Source organism: Hypanus sabinus, chromosome 18 (genome assembly GCF_030144855.1).
Source record: "Hypanus sabinus isolate sHypSab1 chromosome 18, sHypSab1.hap1, whole genome shotgun sequence".
In the NCBI taxonomy this organism is placed as follows: Eukaryota; Metazoa; Chordata; class Chondrichthyes; order Myliobatiformes; family Dasyatidae; genus Hypanus; species Hypanus sabinus.
This window is the reverse complement of record NC_082723.1, coordinates 11,658,677-11,673,929: the sequence shown is the minus strand read 5'-3', so window position 1 is coordinate 11,673,929 and position 15,253 is coordinate 11,658,677. Positions and strand designations below refer to the sequence as shown.

The 15,253-nt window shown below is 38.4% G+C and overlaps 1 protein-coding gene across 1 annotated transcript in view; it reads left to right on the top strand.

The window, feature by feature from the left end:
- The first annotated feature begins 2,312 nt into the window (after nt 1-2,312).
- The window catches only part of col27a1b (collagen, type XXVII, alpha 1b), a 591,032-nt gene continuing 578,091 nt past the window's right edge, over nt 2,313-15,253 (top strand). Inside the window, exon 1 of the mRNA XM_059993655.1 lies at nt 2,313-2,849. Coding sequence (XP_059849638.1) covers nt 2,800-2,849 — 50 coding nt within the window. The 5' untranslated portion in view covers nt 2,313-2,799. The remainder of the gene's footprint in view (nt 2,850-15,253) is intronic.

The window sequence follows — 15,253 nt, the reverse complement described above, 5'->3', positions numbered from 1 at the left end:
ATAGCATTGTTTTGTATTCCGAGTTTAATTCAAAGTTATGTCGAAAAGCTTGTATTTACTTTGGTTGCTTGGACGCTTTCGCTTATAAGCACTGCGGTTATCTAGATTATGAGTATCTTGAAGGAGTGCGCTCGGAATGGTTGAGAACACATTTTACAATGTAAGAGAGATTTCTTTGTGTGGGTTTCTAAAGCTATGATTCAGCATGTCGAGATCCAATGGGGATACGAGGCAAAGTTTCCATTCGCACAGCTGAACGCCATGCGGCTATTGCAGGAAAATATGAAAAGGAGAGAGACCTGGATGTGCCTTGTGATGGGTCACTTGGGATTTTTTTTCTTTTCTACGTGCATCATTTTTTTCCGGAACGATCTGTATTTTCTCTTTGTAGTCAGTTCTTATTTCGCCACGCTTTAATAACGAAGATCTTTTGGAGAATGGAGAAGATGAGGTTGCAAGGGGTGATCTGTCGGAACTCACCTTTCAAATGAAAAAATAACACTCCAGGCGTGTTTGAATCCACGCTTGATGTGATGTTTGGTATTCAGCAGTACTGGAATAAATGCACTACCGTTCAGTAGTAATGAAGTACTCGGGTTTGGACGGTTCTCGTATCTACTGACACATCATTCCAAACTCTTCAGCACCCACATCCGTCACACTCATTCACGTGTCCGTATACGGTCCAGAATCATCCTCAGATAAACGGAACATATCCACGTGTCCCCAATACACTCCAGTATTACACATTTGCACGCCTCTGCTTAGTTACCACGGACCCTTCCTCCTAGAGCGAACACCACAGGTGATGAGGAATATTCGCTTATTGCAGAATCTGGCCCCTCCTTGGCGAAAAAAAGGAACATCTTGTAGAATTTTGGCGACAGTGCCCAAGAAATACATTCGATTGGTGTATTATTGTCACATGTACCGAGGTACAGTGATTATTTTTGTTTCCGCATACCTTGCATCACATTAGTACGTCGAGATAGTACAAGGGAAAAGAAATAGCTGATTATAGTATTGCAGTTACAGATGACTGCAGGATCGCATTACTAACTCATTTAACTGAAATGCCTTCAATGACACACGGAATGAACATCCAGTAAATTCTTTCATCAACAGGGAAACAGGGTGATTTAAAAACGTTTTACACAGCGAATCTCTAAATGCGTTATTCTTAACCAATCACGTCCAAGCACTTAAATAATACAGGTGAGGCCAGGGACACGCTGACAACTGCATTCAATGATTTTCATATGCTTTTCTTCGGCACTTTTTAGTGAACGTGTCACCAGAGAAACCCATGTTCACATCGCTCTAGCCGCGCACAAACTTGTAGCATCACACAGATTTATATATAATGTAAATATCAATGCCCTGCACATACACGGACGCTTGCAAATATTTTGTTGTTTAATAAATAGTTTATTTCCTAACATTAACTTGCTGTCACGTGGTATGTAGCTAATACTGGAGAGTAAATGGCGCTATATTTCATATGAGAGATCTGCATAAAGAAACGACATTGGACCAGCACAACGAAGGCTACAAGTTTACCTCAGTTGACGTAGAGGATTGATTTTATGCACCCTAAGACTTTAAATTACACTGGATTTGTGTATACTAACCTTCATTTGGGCGTCTCCAAAATAAATGGGGCAACTTTATAATGAAAGAGCAAATACCCAGTTTCTGTAGCGAAAGAATTCGCTCACATTTGAGGTCAATTCGCTTTTATGATAAAAAGTCAATTATTTAAAGTATTAATCTTGTTTCCCCGCCCCCCCCTCCCCGGCAAGAGCTGCCTATTTCCAACATTTTCTGTTTTTATTTCAGATTTCCAACATCTGCAGTATTTTGCTTCTGACTAATATAAATTTATTTCCCCTCTATCCGTCACTGTTTAACTTCAGAATTGATCTTACAGGCACGCAGGACTAAACTGATCTGTGCCTGTCGCGAGTTTAATAGTCACCATGCAGTAATCTCAAACGGATGATGATTTTGCACTGTACAATATATTACTAAGCTTTTGTAGTTTACCAAAAGTAGAACTATTCGGTTAAAATTAGTGATTGGAATTTCCTACATTCATAAGTTTTCGTTCACCCTTTTGAGTGTATTGCAATTGATTCTCAGAAAATATTTTTGGCACATCAGCAATAACTCTGTCAATCACAGCAGATTTTTTTTAGTGTACCAGAGTTGAATTGCACATTGCATTCCTTGTCGTGGGGCGGCAGTAGAGAGTTTATAATTAAAATAAACTTCCTCGCTTTGGAATCTTTCTTTGCCCTTTCCAGCTGCTTTCGAGCGGTTTCAGTCGGAGTTTGTTCGGCTCGGAAATGTCGAGACCACTGGGTTATTCATGTGGGAGTGGGATCTGCCTACAGGTCTGAAGTTATCAGGCTGAAGGTAACCCCCCGATTCCCTCTACCCTCAAGCCTTTCGGACAGTTCCGTTGGGATTTATAGCCTTTTGATTTTTTTTCAAAGAGGTTTTCTTAAACACACACACAAGAAATCTGCAGCGTATCTCGCTCGCTGGGCACTCAGCATCTGGCTGCATCTAACACTGAACACTGGCTGTTAAATGGGAATTAGAGTCGGTGTGACACATCGAGAGGCTGGCATAGTGCGATCTTCAAGGGTTCAACCGGCTCCAGAGATTACTTGCTTTCCCCAAGCCATTTTGTAGCGTAAAGTTTTCGAGAAATCAATGGAATGAACAGGCAGATGTTGTCAGATGTGTCTGCTTTCCCCCCAATGGGACTCAGAAAGAGAATGAAGTAACGGGATGGAGACGGCGGCAGTCCCGGACTCCAGCAAAGCTGCTGCCTTCGGGGGGTGAGTTCAAAATCTAATCAAAAGCGTTTGACAACTTACCGTGCGCAGGGAGTTGCGGACTCCGGTGGACAGGAAGTGATTTAAATCCGCATTTCTCCTTTCTAAAATTATCAGCAGAACCCGCGAGTAATGCTTCAAGTGACAAATGAAAGCCTTAATTACTGGGGACGGACGAACGTATTGATACGCCTTATAAAATTTAAAAACATTAACGCTGATTAGCCTGGCATATAAAATCGTTTCCACATTTGGAGGACGGTGACATATGCTATGGCTTACACACGTCGATATCAAAGCATTTATTAACAGTACAGTTAGTTTAGGGCAAAAGATAGTGGAGATACAGAGAGCTCAAATAAGAATGGTTTATTTTGAATTTATGGGGGAGGCCAATGGTGCTGGGTTAGCGTTGTGGATGAGACGGAGATCCGTGTGAATTCATCTTCCCGTTTCCTCCGCGAGGCAGACATGCTTAAGAACTGTCAGTTCCAAGTAAGGGAACAACTGCAAAGCTCGAAGGAATTGTTGGTGACCGTTTTTTAAAAAAAGAATATCTAAGTTACTTCTATTGCATGCAGGATGTGAATTGGAAATGTTTATTGTGATCATGGCGCGTTGTGTTTCTGATCTTGCAATTTATTACTTTTTTTGCTTATTCTTTCAAATTGAAAGTTTCGGTCAAAAACTATAAGTATTATGTCAAACCGGTCAATGAGTGCGAGCCTTAAATCAACAGATCAAAACAAGTTAAGACTTTGTATACTTTCTTCTGGAGTGTTATCATTCAGCGCTTGATTTTGCTTGAAGCTGATTTCTGTATCCTTCGCTTGAAGAGGAATATCGTGCTGTTTAGAGACGGTGCCTGAACTCGCAGCTCTGTGTGTAACGTTGCTCTGCGAAGCACTTCCGAACACTTTGAGAGGGGCTTTTCCTCCAGTGTCGAAATAGTCCGCGCCTTCAGTAGGAGCGATTTCCACTCAAGCTGCACCGCCGGGAAATTTTGAAGCATCCTGTATCGCCTGCTGCACACGACGGATACCCACCATTATCGGAAATTTCAGGTGAAAGAGGGAGGGGAAGAAGCAATAAAGCTAGTTTGCTAACGAATTCTTTGCTCGCATTAAATTGTAGTTGGTGGAAATCTGAAATTAAGCGGGAAATACTGGAAATACCTAGCTGGCGAGACAGCATCTAAGGAGAAAGAAACTATAGAGAAGGTTTCGCGAGTTTCAGAAGAACTTTTTGTTTTGAAAACAATCCTGTTTAAGTAATTGAACAGTTTCGTGATGGGGCCATGGTCTGCTCCTGCTGGTGTCAGAGAATCAGAATTTTAATCAGGTTTTATTATCACTGACATATGTCACGAAATGTGTTATTGTGTGTCATCAATGCAGTGCAATAAATAAAATATTACTACAAGTAGGTAGTGTTGATGGATTCATGGCCCAATCAGAAGTCTGATAACTGAGGGGGAGTAGCTGTTCCTAAAACGTTGAGTGTGTGTCTGCAGGTTCCTGTACCTTGATGGTACCCGCCCCGACATCGTAAAACAGCACCCTTATGATTAATAATAACATCTTTAGCTAATGGAACACAGCATGCTGATAGGGTGAGTGAATAGAATGGTAAGATTCAGTCAGTCAATGCAACACTGGCGAGTTTAAAAGATGAAGGGTCGGAGGTTGAAGTCCAGGTGGGAATTCTGAAGACTGGTTGAAGGAAAGGGTCAGCCATCGAAGACTCTTAAGGAAGGAAATGTGCACAAAAGCAAAATGGAGCAGAGTAAGAGCTCCAAGCTGGTTGAGATACAAATGTAAAGGGGGTGAATCTGAAGCCCGAGGAGTAATTGTTTGTGTTAAGAGAGGGAGGTCAAAAGGAACAGAGAAAGGAGTAAGATTGGGGGAGGGAGTGGGGCGATGTCCTCAGAGGAAGGTGAAAAGAAAAATAATGACTGAGCAAAGTTTGAAGAATTGTTGAAGTTTGCAGGCAGTCCTTCACAGCTGAAAGGGTTAAAAAGTTGAAACAGTGAACTAGTCTGCTTTGAGAACGAGTGCGTTTACGCTGTTGAAAGGAAAGGTCAAGAACACGTGTGATCTAATATATTGCAATAAAAACGGACCACTTTTTTAAAAAATGTTGAGCTCAATATCTGTAATTGTGGGTTATGTAAAATACTAAGAATGGGATTTCATTTAGAATATGCATGGAATACGGTGAGGTAGACACATCTATTAGTGAATGAAAATGTAGTTATGAAAGGAAATTTGGTAGATAACCTTATCAAAAACAATACAGTTGAAAAAGATACACGGGGGAGTGGAAATCCTGTGAGAGACAGAAATAGTTTCTTTATGATGGGCGTTCCTGAAATAGAGGTGGCAGTGAATTGTTTAAAATCTGAAATAAAACAGGAAATGTTAGATCTGCTCAGCTGGTCGGGCAGCATATATGAAAGAGAAACAGAATTAATCTGTCAAATTAGAAAGCTAATTGACTTGAAGCATTAACACTGTTTCTGTGTGTAGACACTACTGAGTAGCTTAGCATTTTCAGTATATTTACCTACTCAGCTTTCCGGTGTTTTAAACTCAATTCTAATTGGCCCTTGAATAAGTTCATATAAAGAGTCACTAATTGAGATAAATTTATTTTAGCATTTTTCAAAACCTTCTTTGCTGATGTCAGTTGGATGAAAATTAGTTGCTAAATTTTGGACAAATAAAACAGCAATAATACATGAAACACAGTCAAACTTACATAGAATATTACCATTTGTTTTCTCTCTGTGCTAAAATAGTTCAACCAACACTTTAGATTTAAAAGTCGAAACAATGCACTGTTGTTTTATTTATTTAATTGATTTGAAATCGATTTGCTATCAGTGTTTCACTGATAGCTAACAGTGGGTGTTTTAAATTGTAATGAATATTACTCAGATTTTTAATGTTCTTATATTGCCTTTCTGTTTTATAAGAAATAGTTAAAGATTATGAATAATAAGCTTTCAGGATGCACTTGTTATTACATTTTAGATTAAAGGATAAAGGGAGATTTAATATAATTTTAAATATTCTGATGTGTTCATACATTATCTTTAACATAAGCATAATCTATAGAGGTTTCTCTGTACTGTAGCATACTACTGGAAATTTGACAGTTCTATAGTTAACATTGTGAATATTTCTATGCAATGGAGACTGTGACTCAAATCTACAATGTTGCTCCTGGACTGTAATGCTTAACCTCTGTTGATAGTCTTGCCCATTTACAGTATATATTGGAGTATATGGCCTTGAGTATTGGCCTCTTTAAGTCTGTAGAAGCTCTTTTGTCATCTGCCCCATGGGTGATCAGATATTTCAGTGTATCCTGGTGGGAATCAATCTGCTAGCAACAAAATGGTGATCATAGTCCAATTTTCATCCGTGTTCTGTTCCACTAATTTTCCAACTGCAGATAGCTAACATGTATAATTCTTTTTAAATCACATCACAGCAAATCAAGTATGGTGAATACATTTACTTACAAGAGATAATTGGAGAACTTTAAAGTTTCTAGTTGAATTTTGGTTGTGCATTGTTTTTAAAATTTTGCTTTTGTGCAGTAAAATATTGTGTTTTGCTAGTTGCCTTCCAACGTCATATGCTTCTGTGGTAGTTATGATCAGCTAATCAAGGTAGTTCTCCTGGCTGTAAGCTTTATCTAACCACTAAGAGCCGCATTAATGTGATCCAGGGTCACCAGCCTTCCAGGACTGACCACACAGAGAAATGTCCATGTCAAACCGGACATCTTTTTACATAGTATGGAAACTTCATTTGGTAAAATCACTGGAGCTGCAGTTTACTATGAGAGGTTAATTCTCTTTAACGAGCACTCATTTCTTTTCATGTATGCAGATCTATCCATAGGAATGTCCTTAATTAGCTGTGTTTATCTACACTGACTGGGCATTTTACTACCAAATAACTTGGCTATTTAGATAAATAAAACAGCTTGCCAGAGGAACTCAGTAGGTTTGGTAGCATCTACGGAGGAAGAGGATGGTTTGCATTTTGGCTTGAGATCCCATCCTGATGCAGGGTCTTGACCCAAAGTGACCATCTCTGTGCCCCCCCAGATGCTACCTAACCCTCTGAATTTCTCCGGTGATTTGTTTTTGCTCCACTGTCCAGCATTTGCAGTTATTTGTGTCTCAACTTTAGCCATTAAATTGTTTCTAACTTGTAATGGAACAATTATCCTCCTCCTGAAGTCAATAATCAGCTCCTTGGTCTTGCTGACATTGAGTGAGAGGTTGTTGTTGGTGAACAACTCAGCCAGGTTTTCAATCTACCCCCTCGTCCCTGATTCATTACCACCTTTGATTCGGTCTTTAATGGCATATCATCAGCAAATTTAATTATGGCATTGGAGCTGTGGTTAGCCAGCACTTGAAGGAAAGTTATGTTCAACTGTATTATTTCAAATTTAGGAAATAATGTCTTCAGTGCAAAATTAATTTTAGAAATATTACCAAGCTAAATAAAGTCACATGCTGAAATATCAAATCTTTTGAGATATCTCTGCATATGTTTCGTTTCATATGTTTTGATGTCTTTACTTAGAAAAATCTCTAATTTTATGTTTGAGTATCCTTGGCCCTTTTGGAAAGTTTTCAGATGTCTACTTTCCTTTTGTGAATTAAAAATCTTGCTGATTTCTCTCTGAAAAGATTGAGCTCTAAATTTAAAAATTATGTCTAAAGCCCTGCAGGATGAATGTCAAAGCATTACAGAAGAGAATAGGCTTGCAGAGAAATAAAATTTACTGTTAATTCTTATGGTAATTAGCAAAGTTCAGAAGACATTCAATTCTGAGAGTGAGAAACATAATAGGAAATTGGAGTTTAGATATATTGGTCATGATCTGATCGAGTTCTTGGTAGTGGGCCACATCACAAATAATTATGAGCTGGAGTACAGGAAGAAGATAGCAAGCTTGCAGACATATTGTAATGATAACAACCTTTCTCTCAACGTCAACAAAGCAAAGGAGTTAGTCATTGACTTCAGAAAGGTGGGTGAAGGGATGGTGCACATGCACCTGAATACATTAGTGGCGTTGAGATTGGGAGCTTTAGGTTCCTAGGTGTGAACATCTCGAATAGCCTGTCCTTATCCAACCACATTGACGTCACGGCCAAGAAAGTTCACCAACACCTCCACTATCTCAGGAGGTTAAAGACATTTGACTTGTCTCCGTTGAGACTTACCAATTTTTATCAATGTACCATAGAAAGCATCCTATCTGGATGCATAATGCATTGATATGGCAACTGCTCTGCACATGACCACCAGAAATTGCAGAGCTGATGACACAGCACAGCTCAGCTCAGCACAAGAACCAGCCTCCCCTCTATACTTCTTGCTGACTCTGTAAAGCAGCCAGCTTCATCAAAGAATCCTCTCATCCTAAACATTCTTGCCCCTCCCCTATCGAGCAGAAAATATAGAAGGCTTGAGGCGCCTCAGTAGCCTAGCGGGTGGCGCGACACTGTTACAGCTTGTGGGGGTCGTCGGGGTTCAGAGTTCAATTCCAACGCCATCTGTAAGGAGTTTGTATGTCCTCCCCGTGAATGCACGGTTTTCCTCCCACATTCTAGTTAGTAGGTTAATTGGTCTTTGTAAATTGTCCTGCGATTAGGGTGGGGTTAAATTGAGTTGCCAGGTAGTAAGGCCAGAAGTGCCTGTTCTGCGCTGCATCTCTAAATAAATAAAAGCCTGAGAACACATGCACTAGACTCAAGGACAGCTTCTATCCCACTGTTCTCTGACTCTTGAATGGAGCTCTTGTATGATGTGAAGGACTCTGATCTCAGAATCTACCTTATTATAATCTTGCCCTTTAACATTCACCTGCACTGCACTCTATAGGTGGCCTTTGCACTTTATTCTGCATTGTTATTGTTTCACCTTATATTCTAGCTCAATGCACTGTGTAACGATCTTCTCTGTATAAACAAATATATGAGACAAGCTCTTCAGTGTATCTTGGTACATGTGACAGTAATAAATCCAAGCTGAGAACACTGACTCAGCAGAGGCCAGGGATCTTTAGTAGTTTCTTTGTATGGCTTTTCAAGACTTACAGATGAGCAGCTGCAATTTTTACAACCTTTAAATTATGACATTAAATAATTTCCTTGAAGTATTAGCTGAGTAATTATCATTTGTTTCTCTTGGTACACTGCACTTCACTTGTCCCATATAGGGACTGATTTGTTTGATTTACAGGAAACAGATGAGTATGACATCTGAGATTGGGTTGGCAGACTGTAAGGCATAATCATGGTTGAGAGGGAAGTCAGAAACTCAGAAAATAGTTTGGACAGAGGCCAAAGATCCTGGAAGTGGGAGCAGGTCAGGTGATCTGGCTGATTTTACTTGAGGCCTGATTTTCCAAAAAGTACAATTTCTATAAAATATAGTTTTGGTTGGGCCTTAATTGTGCTTTTAAACTGAATTGTGTATTAACATGTTTCAGGGATACTGATATCTAGTTCATATTATAATTAACGTACTCTCCAGAGCCAGTATTATTTATTTATTGATACAGCATGAATTAAGTCCTTCTGGCCCTTTGATTTACATCATCCCAGAAACCCCACAACCCCTTTTAACCCTAACCAAATCATGTGACAATTTACAATGACTAATTAACCTATCCAGTACATCTTTGGACTGTGGGCTGAATCCAGAGCACCTGGGAAAAATACTTGCATTCCAAGGGGCAACCCACGCATTCCACAAAATCTCCTCACATAAAAACAGTTGTATTTTCAACATAAAAGTTGAAAATACTCAATAGCAGACAGCATCACTGAACTGTGGAACAGTTCGTATTTACCACTGAAGATGCTCCCATCATTTCTTCTGCATTTTAATTTTCCATTTTTATTTTAGACTTCTACCATCTCCTTGAAATCCTCCACATATGCATGTCAGCTACAAATCTCTCAAGTTCTTAATTTCTAGTATGACAAATAGCAAGCCTGATATACCGTCTAATATCAGTTCTCAAATCAAGGCATTAGTTGCACAAGTTGACCTATCACAGGCCAGAATAAAGTTTGGAACTTCTCTCTACAACTTTCCCAGACTTAAACAGTGGAGTGATAAACAACTCACAAAACTTCCCCTCCTGAAATCCAAATCAATCTCTTTGTCTTACAGACATTGAATGTAAGATTGATGTTGCAACAGCACTCAACCAGCTGAACTAGCTCACTCCTCTATGCCTCCTTGTCACCATGTGAGATGTTACCAACACCACTGACGTCATCTGCAAATTTATCGATGGCATTTAAGATGTGCTTAGCGCACATAGTCTTGAATGTAGAGAGAGTTAAGCATGCATCCTTGATGTGCAACTTGTTGATTGTATTACTGATTACTAAGGAGATGTTAATACTAATCTGTATTGACTCTGGTCTCCCAATAAGCAGGCTGAGAATCCAGTTGTGGGGGGTGGGGGAGAACAGTGGTCCAGGTTTTGAAGGTTGTTGATTAGTACTGAGGGGTGCTAGTGTTGAATGTTGTATTGCAATCGATAAATTTGATTGTATTCACTGCGATCAATAAATATTGATGTATGTTTTGCTGTTGTCTAGGTGATCCATTACTGAATGGAGAGCCAGTAAGATTGCATCTGCTGTAAACCTGTTGTGGCAGTAGGCAAATTGTAGCAGGTCCAGATCCTTGCTCAGGCAGGTGTTAATTCTAGCCATGTTCACCCTTAAAAGCACTTCATCATACTAGATGTCAATACTTCAGGTTGAATCCCTGCATCCAATGGGCAAATTTCAACCTAAGTTTAAAAAGTAAACACAGAATAAAGATTGCAAGACACAGAGTAGGATATAGATGACAAAAAGGATGAAATGTTATTTGTATACTAAATGAATGTGGACATTGGTAGTGAGAATGTTTATCTGTACGATAAAAGAGGAAAGAGTTTGTAATTCTACAAAGCAGGATTGAAAATGTTAGCAAATAATATTGCCCTCTACCACCAGGAAAAAAGATGAGAGAATAAGTCGAATTTGATCATCGAAAAAAAAATAAAGCACTTGAGTAGGTGTATAGTTTGTAATCACAATTATTTAGAGAAATGGGAAAAAATAAAAGGTTCATAAGAAAGAACAACATGTAATGAAGAATTAGACAGCATAAGAGAGAAACAACTGATTTTATTGCAGTTATTGTCTAGACTGGAAGCCCAATGAGCAACGTTTTCTAAGTTCACATTAGCGTTAAGAGAGCTTATCTTGACACCAATATAAACTACTAGTAGATACTAGAAAACTATAAAAACCCAGCAACAAGCCTGATTCACCATTTGATCAGATCCTGATTGGTCTGTACCTCGTGCATTTGCCTGTCTTTGTTCCATATTCTTTGATTCAGTAAGTCAACAAATCTCATTTTTAAAATTTTCGATTGACCCAGCATATGTAGAACTTTCGTGACCATGTCAGGATCTCATCCACCCTATGCATGAGGGAACTCGCTGTTTCCTTTCTTCATTACTTTTTGTGCATCAGTTTGCTAATTCCTCAATCTATTGCATGTCCTGGGTGATGAGGTCTATTATTTAGGACACCCATTACCCAGGACATTCCCTCTTCTCATTGTTATTGTCAGGAAGGAGGTACAGAAGCTGGAAGGTACACACTTATTGATTCAAGAATAGCTTTTTTCCCCACTACCATCCAGTCCATAAATGGACATTGAAGCCATGAACACTACCTCACTTTTTTTTTGTTTTTATATTATTTGTTTTTGCATTATTTTTAACTTTATATTTACTGTAATTGCTTTATTTTTATTGTTTTTAATCTATATTATCATGTATTGCATTGTACTGCTGCCGTTAAGTTAACAAATTTCACAACATATGCCAGTGATATTAAACCTGATTCTGATTTTGAATTTTCTAAACTCAAAGACTGCAAACTTATTCAATCCATCTGATATCTTAACCATTGAGGTAAGATGGTAATGAATCTAACCTGTATCCTTCCAAAGTCATGATATTTTTCTGAGACTTGGTTCCCAAAGCAGAACCGTCAAATGGGCTTTGACTCTCTGAAGTAAAATCAGGAAATGCATAATGTCTTCAGGCAGTACCCATTTAGAGGACAGACGTTGATATTTCTATTGCAGAACTGTGGATCCTAGAAATGATGAACAAGCTGCAAAAGAAAATAGCAAGTAAGGGAATGCACTTAATCAGTATAAACTGACTGGGGATGTGACTTCTATCTCAGCATAATCCCAGTCTCAAGCTTAACTTGCTTCCCTGCCCAATTCTTGGAGATGGTGGCATATTCATATCATATTATAAGAACAAACAGGCAGTTCCTGGGTTACTTAAGGTTCCCATTCCTAAGAATTGTTCATAAACCAAGTTTTTTTTCCAAAAAGTCAAAAGTTTACACTTTAGATGATTAATATATAATTTATTGCATTTCTCTGGGTAGTTAACAATTGTACAGAATCAGAATGCCCCACATCCAATGGTTTATTTTGATGACTTCTAAATAGCTATGGATTTACAAGTGTTAGCAGAAGAAAATGCCATGTTAGTTTCCAATGGGAATCTCTTTAAGTGGCCACTATGTTAAGCATTCTTAACAGATACTTGTGTCTCTTTGTTTATTACGAGGTGGTTGCATGTGAACGGGGTTTTTTGAAGTCTGCAATTCTTTTAAATCAAATAACTGCTCCCACTATTCTATAACTCCTGAAGATGTTTTCATATCTGTAACTAACTTTTCTATCTTGAAAAAAAATTTAGATTTTACATGAGAAATTGTATAAAGTCAGATTTCCCTAAGCAGGGGAAGTCTGTAATGTGGGGAGCCCCTGTACTGTCAGAAGGAAATTAATCATCAAATTAAGATGTGGTTTGTATTACAACCTGAACAAAGTCTGCCAAGATCTTAATAGAAAGAACCAACATTCTTTTTTAAGCTGCCTTGCACTTAATCTGTAGCGTCAAGAACATGATTGGTCATTTACTTTATCTTGTTTTGATCTTCTTCTACATCTGTATTATCAAACATTAAAATTACATACTGGAAATATGAACTTGTTCTGTTGAAAAAGTTTGACTAGTCGCCAAAGTGTTTCCCTTATTTCTGGTTTTTATTTCAACGGTGTCATTGTCAGCAACAAGATTTGTTTTGAAATTCTTTGAGGATCATATTTTTATGTTAAGTAGGCACACCTTAAAGAAAAAAAACTTTAATCCCTTTGCATCTTTATAATATTACATAGTAAAGTTTAGAATGAGCCTGATACTTCCGTACTGGACAGAAATATCACCAATCGCACCAACGGACACCTTGATTCAGCTTAACATATGGTAATTTGTCACTATATTTGGCGTGCAATGTATGATCATCATCCCCAGAGAGGTGCTATTTTTCACTGTGTTGAAAGGGATGTGTTGGAGAGGACATTGGTTGTTTTGCACCCTACTACTTTTAAACTTCTTATTTGTTCTAAGCTATACAGTTTGCGCAGGGACTCACTGCATTTATCCTTGGCTCAACTCAAACATGTTCCTGGGAATCCCATCATACCAATTACATTTTTGAACTAACTTTTACTGTATCTGTGCTTTCCAAGGATGGAACTTTGGCTGGGAATATTCCTGTGAGATTTCATCACGTGATCTTGTCTCTCCAATTGCTTTACCTCATTGCCTTCCTTCCTTCCCCTGCTACTGTTGTTAGCTGTGCACGTATTTGTTTTCTTAGTCTAACTTATCCCCAGTGAAAAGACTTTTACCATGAAGATGTTTCATTATTCAGTTGACTTCACAACTTCAGTATCTTATAACTATTACACAAAACTTCTAATGATATTTTTAATGATATGACTTTTCTGTTGCTTTGTTCTCCTGGAACTTACATTAAATTCCCAAACTCTCCAGAACACTCCTGGAGGTTTGATCATTGACTCTCTCCTATGTTTGATGCATGTGGCTGCTCCCTATATTGGTTGAGATGTAAGAAGTTCAAAGTTTGATATAAATTTATTATCCAGGTACATACGTCATCTCATACAACCCTAAGATTTCTTGCAGGCCTACTCAATCAATCTATAAACTGTTGGTGATAGAAAGATGAAAACAAAATACTAGAAATCCTCAGCAGTCAAGCAGCCCCTGTGGACAGAGAAGCAGAATTAACATTTCAGGTCAATGACTTCCATCAGAAGGTCATCAATCTGAAATGTTGACACTATTTGTACAGATGATGCCTGACATACAGAATGTTTACTGTATTCTCCATATTGCTTCAGTCCATTTTCAGATCAGTATTTTCCTATTTTCAATAACAGTTAAAAAGTTTAAAAAAAGTACTAAGTATTCATCATATCCCCTGTAGATATAGTATAGCATCATAAGAGCACCACAGCACAGACCAAGGCCTTTTGGGCCATCTAGTTCATGCTGAACTATTATTCTGCCTAGTCCCATTGACCTGCCCCTGGACTTTGGCTCTCCTTACCTCTACCATCCATGTACTTACCCAAACCTCTCTTAAATGTTGCAGTTGAACCCACATCCATGCCTTCCACTGGCAGTTCATTCCACACTATGATCACACACTGAGTGTAGAAGTTCCCCCTCAGTTTCTTCTTAAATATTTCACCTTTCACTCTTAACCTATGACCTTTATTTCTAGTTCAGCCCAACCTCAGTGGCAAAGTCTGTTTGCATTTACCCTGTTTTTTTTACCCATGATAATTTTGTATACCTCTGTCAAATATTTCCCCATTCTCCTATGCTTCAGAGAAAAAAAAGTCCTAACGTATTCAACTTTTCCCCAGACCTCAGGTGCTTAAGACCCAGTAATGTCTTTCTTAGTTTTCTTTGTACTCTTTAGATCTTTCCTGAAGGTACGTGTCCAGAACTACACACAAAGTTCCAAAATTGGTCTCAATAATGTCCAAAAACTCTTCAACATAATATTCTAACTTAGTGCTATAAACTCTCTTTAGAGCCCTATCTCCCTATGACACCACTTTCACAGAATGATGGATCAGTATTCCCAAGTCCCTCTTATCTACTACATTTTCAGTTCTTCTTAAATCTGGTGAGTAGAATTACACCATAATCTATTATATATGTACATCAAAGGGAAAATTAGACAGAACTGATGAAGCACTTCAAAGAAAAATATAACTAGTCAAGAAGAGAACAAAGCACAAGTCACTGAAGTCATTTGAGACTAGGAGAATGACATTGGAGGACATTAAACATGATGATGATTGATAGTACATGGAGTATTTTTCTTTTTCTTTAGATATACTGTACAGATCTGTAACTTATTTTTTGTTTTCCTTCCT